This window comes from Carassius carassius, chromosome 9 (assembly GCF_963082965.1).
Source record: "Carassius carassius chromosome 9, fCarCar2.1, whole genome shotgun sequence".
In the NCBI taxonomy this organism is placed as follows: Eukaryota; Metazoa; Chordata; class Actinopteri; order Cypriniformes; family Cyprinidae; genus Carassius; species Carassius carassius.
The window spans coordinates 10,779,133-10,787,423 of record NC_081763.1 but is presented as its reverse complement, the minus strand read 5'-3'; the positions used below and the strand labels follow the sequence as shown (position 1 = coordinate 10,787,423).

Here is an 8,291-nt window from a genome sequence, read left to right as displayed (position 1 = left end):
CGAGGGGGCGTACTAACACAACACAGACCACTCGGCACGAGCTAAATAAAAACTGTAATGCGTCTGATTTGTCTGAGAGTACTGATATGTCAAATTTAAATGGTATCTGAATAATTTAATGAAAAAAAAAACACTTTTTATGTTATTTAGAATTGAATTGAGACAAAGCAAATTCATTGAATTTCAACTGAGAAGGTAAAATATGTTGTATTTTAATTCTAGTTTGAGGAAGACGTTTTTAAAAATGCAATAGAAAGTATTTGCAGAAAAAATAGGCTAACCAATATGTAAAATGCAATCTATATACATGTTCATTTATTTAAGTATGATGGGATGTAAAAAACGTAAAATATAAGTTAAAAATAAATGTATCAATAAATATATACATTTAAATGGCATCAAAATCATTTAATGTAAAACTACTTTTTAATGTTATTTAGAATTAAATGAAGATTTATTGAATTTTCCTCAACTAATTTAAAAAAGAAGTAGATTCATAAAACATCAGTTTGTAGTTTATAAAGAACCCAATTGATCAGTTTGTCAGCCCTATGATTTTTCATAGACAACATGTGGTGTTTTATTGTATTTATAACCAATTTGTAAAATGCAATCTGTATATATTTGCATTTAAGTGTACCATTTCAAAAATGTTAAATATAAATACAAAATTATTATATTTAATACAATATATACAGTATAATATGGTGGAAGAACACACTTCCAAACATGCTCTAATTTATTTACAAGTCATCTTGTCTATATTGTTGAGTTGGTCTTTAGTGACATTTGTCTGTTTTTCATTTATTTATTAATTTTTTGTGATTGTCTTGGATTTATTTAAATTGCAATTCAGTAACATCAGTAGCCATTTAAATTCTCATTCTGCTGAATGTTCAAACCAAACGTCAGATATCAGAAAGAGGCCCACTGCTTTACATTCACAAACTGTTTCTTTTAAAAATGACTCTTGTCGGGCCGAACAAAGTTTCCCATCAGAAGCTATAAGATAATGATTAATGGACTGTGTGTTCCGCAGACTGTGAAGCATCAGATCTTGGCTGCCATGAGCAAACTACCAGCTCCAAAGCCCAGCTGGTGCTGAACAGGCACATGCTTTTTGAGTGGGCCATGAAATGTGGCTTGTTCTTTTTTAATCCCTGTGTGTATAAAGGCCATGCGCTGTCTGCCAGTGCACCACTCGAACCAAGCAGCCCCTAGACAGAGGGCAGGTCCTCCTTAACACACCCAGCTAGGACAGAAGTCAGCCATTAGTGTCCCTCGACCAGCCTAATCGCACCAGTGGACATCCTGGCACCAGTTCCTGTTCAAAGTGCTGCCAGAGCCAGGACTGAGGAGTACTTCTCAAATTAACACGACTGAGAGTCTGCCCTCTACTGGTAGGATGTGGAAGTTTTCTTTCTTTCTTTCTTTCTTGAGATTTCTTTCTTGAGATTTTATTATATATAGCTTGGAGGTAAATACATATGTATAAAGGTAAATCTATACATAATTAAAATATAATTTCATAATTGTCTAGACTCTAGAGAATAGGTGATAAAAGGACATAATCTTGAGAAAATGTAATACATATGCTGTATAAATATATTATATTTGTTTGTGTTTGCGTGTGTGTGTGTGTGTAAAATAAATAAATAAATATATATATAAATAAATATATATATATATATATAAGTATATGTTAATAGTATATAAGTATTTGTTGAATTAAAGTGTTTGTTGAATTGTAAAAATAAAAAAAGGGTGAAAAGTGACAGATATTTGATATTTTCTTTTTGAGGTGTATGTTTGATTTGCGTGGTTTTGTTTGAAAAGTGTAACTTTCAGGGGGGTTTGCTCTGCATTATTTTGCTAAAACATTCCCTGTCTGATAGCAGAATGTCATTCGGATGTTTTCTAGACGGTTTTACTTTTGTATGTGCATCTTGTGACATTTCAAGGTCGTTGAGGTTAAGTTCAGCAGTATTTATTTAAATAAGTCATCTAAAAAGACTATTATGATGATGATAATAGGGGAAACCCCAGCAATAAAACAGCTTTGGCACAACAAAGGCAATAACTCACAATAAACCCCAAACATCAATAGCTGCCGTATACAAAGAATAAAGAACTAAACTAGAAACCGTTGAAGAACACAATCAGTGACAAATGAGAACCTACTAGAAGCCAAGGGATCAGGAACTAAACACACGAAACAAGGGGACAACAGAACCGAAGGAATATCAAAACAAGAGTTTACAACAGAAATAATAACAAGATGTTTAGCTCTTATTTGTATTCAGAATAGACATGTTTAATTCTATTTAGAAATGGAATATAACACTTTCGGAAATGTGTGCTCTCAAGATATGTATATGTTTATATATTGAATTTGTCTAAAATGACCAAAAAATGTTGTCACACCTCCAAGAATGTGGAACGGTTTGCCATTGATGATTAAATCCACTGAATCTCTTGATGTTTTTAAAAGCAGACTTAAGACTTCATTGGCATTTGAAAAAGTTTTTTAATTTTGGGAATGATTATTTAGGTTAGTTGCTTTTTTATGTAATGTTATGTAATTGTTTCGCTTTCTCTGTACAGCACTTTGGTCTACCTTGGTAGTTTTATATATATATATATATTATATATATATATATATATATATATATATATATATATATATATATATATATATATATATATATATATATATATATATATAAGTGAAAAAGTGGAAAAAAGCATTGACTGAATCATACATGACTGTACTGAAAAGAAAGAAAAAAAGTGAATCCCTGCTGATTACATTCCCAACATCCTTTGTATAGCCTCTTAACCATTAACTACTGTAATATCAATAGCTGACCAACACCCAATTCAACTATATATTAGCTATTGTCCTGTGATGCTGATGTCACATCTCCCTGTTTATTCAGGCAGCCGAGGGAGGAGTGTGTGTGTGTCTGCGGGAGGGAGGAGTCACGCACCTGTGAATCCACACCTGAGAACCAGAAGGACAGCCAAGCCGGAGAAGAGGCAGAAAAGAAGAGATAGACAGAAACCCATTGAAATCGGGCCTGTAGGGCGATGACCTCACCTGCTGGAGTCAGCGGGACAGAGAACTGAACCAAAGGATAGTGACGGCTCTAACACAGATAACAGCTGTTTCAACAGACGTACATTCACCTGCACAGGTGAGAGCGGCTTTTTACTGGAAAACTCCAGTCACAGTTCATTTCATATTAATGAGCTGACAGATAAAATTACTGTGAAACATAGAGATCAAATGGGAATTAATATTGAGTTCTAGAGAATGAAATTAATTGATCAAATGGGAACTTTTAGTAGGTTCTAGAGAAAAAGCGTTCATAAAACTATGAATTTTAATGACCTTTGGACACAGAGACACATTTGATTACACACTCATAGCAAACAGAGAACCTATACAACTGACTAATCTTACACAATGAGGAGCCTGAGATGTGTGTGTGTGTATTATTGCAATCAAGTGAACACTTAGAAATGCTAAAAATGTATTTCAGTTGTGTCAACAGTACAAGTTCAGCAGACACTATGAATGTCTTTTGAATTGACTTATCCTGACAAAAACATTACATCGGGAAGAAATCCCGTCAAGAAACTACTGAACTCACTGAATTACAGTAAATCGAAGAGATCCCAACCTTATAAAGAGGAGATAATAGCTTTTAAAAATGATTCTGTCAGTCCGAAATAAGTATTATATTCATAGTATAATATTAATGGTGTAAGTCAATTACACCATTAATATTATAAAATTATTATAAATATTATAAAATTCGTTATAAAATGTTATAAATATATAAATATAAAACATTATGGAGTCTAGTCTGCGTTATTTGTTTACCCTCTGCTTGAGTATTTGTATTCACACACAAAAGTTCCCTTCGGCCCGTTAATAAAAAACTTTCAGTTTTGTTTCAAATAATCACACGTGTTTCTCTTCTGCAGTTTCGGAAGAGATTTTAGCAATGTCTCAAACTGTGCTCAAGTCTAAAATCTGCAATCAAAAATCACAGAATTCAATATGAATTCAAACATTTCTCATCCAATTCTCTCAAAAGCAAATTGTTTGTGCTATACTATCCACATTGAATTTATACAGTAGCTGTATACTCTTACTATCCCAGAGGGCAATTGGTGTTGAAAAGATATCAGTTTGGCATAAAACAACAACAAAAAACAGGTTAAATAATCTAAAGAAGATGATGTCCAAATCTTCAGATTAACTTCCTACTTTCACTCAAACTTAAAATGAATTTAAAATTATATTACAGCATCTTGAGCAAGTTTTGACTAATATTTGACATTAAAAATTGATATCAAGGCGCACACTGGGATAGATAAGCAACTGTATGAGTTTATGAGTATGTTTTTTAATTCTCGTTTAATTTTTGAAGAAAGATCTGTGACTACAATTCCTCTCATTTGCTCCACTTTTACTCATTATGTAACTCTCTCAGAGTGTGACTGTTCCCCGAGTGAAGCTCTCCGAGGACCTTAACACCTGATGCTTTTTCCAACCAACCGACAGGAATAATTAATTAAGCAAGATGTCTACAGAGATTTCGATTTCTTGTGGGAGCTTCTGTTGAAACTAAATGTACTTGTGGTTATTATTGTGATGCCTGTATTGAAACACGTGACAAGACAAATCCTAAATTTGATTTTCCAAAATAATTGTTTTCTCTACATTATCATGGTCTGTCAGTCTTATCAAATCCTCGAATAATCAGCACACAGAACGTTCCCGATGACCACTGACATGTTCCCGGAAAGCACCGGCTTTTCTTTCTGAACAATGATGTCCTTAACCCTTATCAATATTTTTTTCTTAATATGAAAAATGCATGCATAACAGCATGAAGTGCGTAAGACCATGTGCTTTGCCTAAAATTTCCCCTGGCAAAAGAAAATCTTCCTTATCCAATGCAAAGAGAAATCTTCCTTATCCAAATCCTGACCATAATATTCCCCACAGTAAATCTGGCCTGGTATTAGTGCATTGGGGTGAGTTTGTATTACAGAACACCTTAAAATCTACGTTTGTATTATAAATCACAATTTAAACTACAGTAAAAAAAAAAGAAAAAAAAAAGACATCGCTTTTTTAACTAAGACCAATGAAACCAAATAGTTTTACAGCATGCATACTTGTAGTTTTCAAAAACAGATCTTTTTGTTAAAGTTTTCAGTCATTCTACTTAAAAACTCATTCTTTGTTACATTTATTAGCAATTTCTGACTGAGAATTGTTTCAAAGCCAATCCTACACCATTTTTTTCTTGTCCAGCTAGTGTAATGAAATATTGTTGTTAAAACTCTTTGAATAAAAGGCCCTCCTTTTATAAAAGGAGCTGAGCAGAACCACCTGATCTTTGTTTGCTCTCATAAACATAAAAGCACGAGCAAACAGTCAAAGCCCTGGGAGAGTGAACAGAAATTAGCATACTGTATGAAAATGACCACTGTGTTTCTAAGCAACAGAGCCAAGCCTTTCCCGTGAATGGACATTGCCTCACGCTACAGCAGTTTGAGTGAATCTGAGAGTGGGAGTTGATTTCCACATTTCACAGAAGTCTGTTTCTGTTCGAGATATGAAAATGGACAGTGAAGCAAGAACTATTTTTCCAGGAAATCAAGAAGTAGCCCCAAGTATTATTTTAATTTTTTTATTGTGTTTGTGTAAGTGACCGGCAAACCTCAAAATATGATACAAAGTTTCATTTGGACAGTGTTCTGTCATGTGCACTGGATGCGTGTAATGGTTTATTTCAAAGCAGCCATGCATTCTAGCTTGTGTATGAACCTTAAACACACTCTGGACTGTGAACTCTTCACATGTGAATGGGCCGTGTGAAATCACGTGAATGAATCAATCACGTAAAGTCCATTTGTAGTGTGAGCAAAGCTACAACACTCTGGGCATCATGGCTAAAATGACACCAGCATTCACACCTGAGAAGTGAAGTCCAAGAGGTCAGAAGTCATACTGAATTCAGTTTGTGGCCTGCATGGAGACTGTGGTGAAAAAAAGCTTTACAAATGTCTGCAGAATTAGGCTCATACACGTTTGTTTATGAAATATGTTGGCTAATACGAATGTTCTTTCAGCTCAAATATATATATATATATATATATATTTCCACAATATTGATGTTTTTACTGTATTTTTGAGTGAGCATAAATACATTTACTACCCCAGACTTTTAACCATGGTGTAAATCATCAATATTATCAACTCATAAACCAATACATCAAAATAAAATAAGCAATACATTCTATCGTTTAACATTAGCGTGGTCTACATTTAGCATTTCCATCCTCCTGAAATTTGAGGCTTGTAACCGAAGCACCACAGATTAAAACTTTGCAAAGCTCTACCATATGGTGCTTACTGAATTACACTAAAAAATTCATTAGCGGCTGCCCCTTATAATGTATGACACAGATCTTCCTTAGCGTTATCTCACACCCTCAGGGCTCAGCTTACACATTATGACTATTCCTATTACTCGTGTTCAAATGTAACAATAAAAAACAGTATGTTTAATGTTCATTTTCTAATTTAGGCCTACTGCTTGGTGTTCACTCATGAATATAACCCTCTCTCATTCTGTCCCCCTTGCAGAGCTACCTAAGTCTGTTTTCATCTAAATGGCGACCGCAGAACCAGCACCAGCCTGGTGGAAACTGACTTTCCTGCGTAAGAAGAAATCAGAGCCCAAAGTGTTGTACGAAATCCCTGGAGACCATGGCAGCAACGCTGGGGAGACGCCCGGGACGCCCGACACAGCTGTGGACAGACAGTTTAACGCCCGCTTGGAACGCATCGTGGACAAAACGGCAACAAAGGGACGCCATGTGAAGGTCTCACATTCGGGCCGGTTTAAAGAGAAGAAGAGAATCCGCTCTACGCTGGCAGAAAACCCTGAGCTGTTCCCTGAGGCAGAAACAACGACTAGTGAGAATAATAAAAGTGGAAAATAGAGTCACTGTGTAAACATATAGAGTCACTGTGCGTGAAGCAGCTCAAGAGGGCCTTGGTCTATGCACTCTTTCATTGACGCCATTTACAATCGCCTGAGGTTGAACCTGAAGCTGGAAAAGGATCGCTGAATTAGTGACAGATCTATACTAATGTTTGAGAACAAAGACAGGCACAAACCCACAGATCAGGTTTCTTCTCAGATACACACAGCAGGACTGCATTGTGGTCGTCTGATGAAAGGCTGACAGTTAGCAAATGTTTAGCCAAGAGAAACCCACTGAGAGAGAATCAGATCAATCATATATCGGCACAAGATATCAATAATGTTTTGATTATTCTCGTTTCCTGGCATAAACTACAATTGCAGCTACAGCACTTTCAATTCAATAGGAATATTACCAGCAATAATATGATAAAAGATCATAGAGAGACGTTTACCCAATTCAAAATTTATAATATATTGTAATTATATAAAAAATATTGTTGTTATCATTATTTTAAGAGAAGTAGAAGTGTCTGAATGTGACGCTATAGCTTTCGATCACCAACTAGACCAAAATATCTGTTTTTAAATCAATGTACCTGTGTTGTTTGTTTGATATTTAGTGTTTATACAATTTAATCTGAACATGGTGGGGCTTTTCCATTTTAATAATTGTGTTTTGTTAAAAGAAATTGTCAAATATTTGTACACTGCCTATTGTAATTGTTTGCTTAGCCGGGATTTGAAACTGAATTTTGTACAAAATTATATGTTGTTTTTAAATATAGGTCTTTAGAAAATAAATTAATGCTTTCAAGATGGCAGCTGTAATTTATTGTCTAGCCTATCTTTCTCTGTTCCTCAAATGCATCAGTGAAACAGGATCACTAAACCTATATGTAAACAAACTACACACTTAATGAATGGCTGTTTCAATTCTCTTTTGTTTCTACCCGAGCTTAACCCAGCCTGTTTCGTCCTTTTATTCAGGTTTTTCACCAAGAGCAAGCCTTTTTTCCATAACAATAATTCCCGTGAACACAACTGATACAAAACTAGTTTAATTTTCGTCCAGCGGAGGGTGATAGAGACAACACTACATACGGGGATTGTGGACAACCTTCCCTGAAATTACTCATGCGTTCTTGTTTTTAATAGACGTTGTGCTCACGACACATTTGTATTTCGATCTATCGACCGATAGACAATTACAATGTTGATATCCATTTGATATCAGTCGGGCTCTGATTATATCTTTACAATACTCTGTTCAAT

The 8,291-nt window shown here is 34.8% G+C and overlaps 1 protein-coding gene across 1 annotated transcript; it reads left to right on the top strand.

The window, feature by feature from the left end:
- The first annotated feature begins 2,954 nt into the window (after positions 1-2,954).
- Positions 2,955-7,939, top strand: LOC132148541 (proline-rich protein 15-like protein A). Its single transcript, XM_059557232.1, has 2 exons — positions 2,955-3,197; positions 6,674-7,939. Exon 2 carries the CDS (start codon positions 6,700-6,702, stop codon positions 7,030-7,032), a length of 333 nt encoding a protein of 110 aa, XP_059413215.1. The 5' UTR covers positions 2,955-3,197; positions 6,674-6,699; the 3' UTR covers positions 7,033-7,939.
- Positions 7,940-8,291: the final 352 nt, after the last annotated feature.

Excerpts from the sequence above, each read along its gene's own strand:
- LOC132148541 (XM_059557232.1), top strand. The coding sequence starts at position 6,700 with ATGGCGACCGCAGAACCAGCACCAGCCTGGTGGAAACTGACTTTCCTG.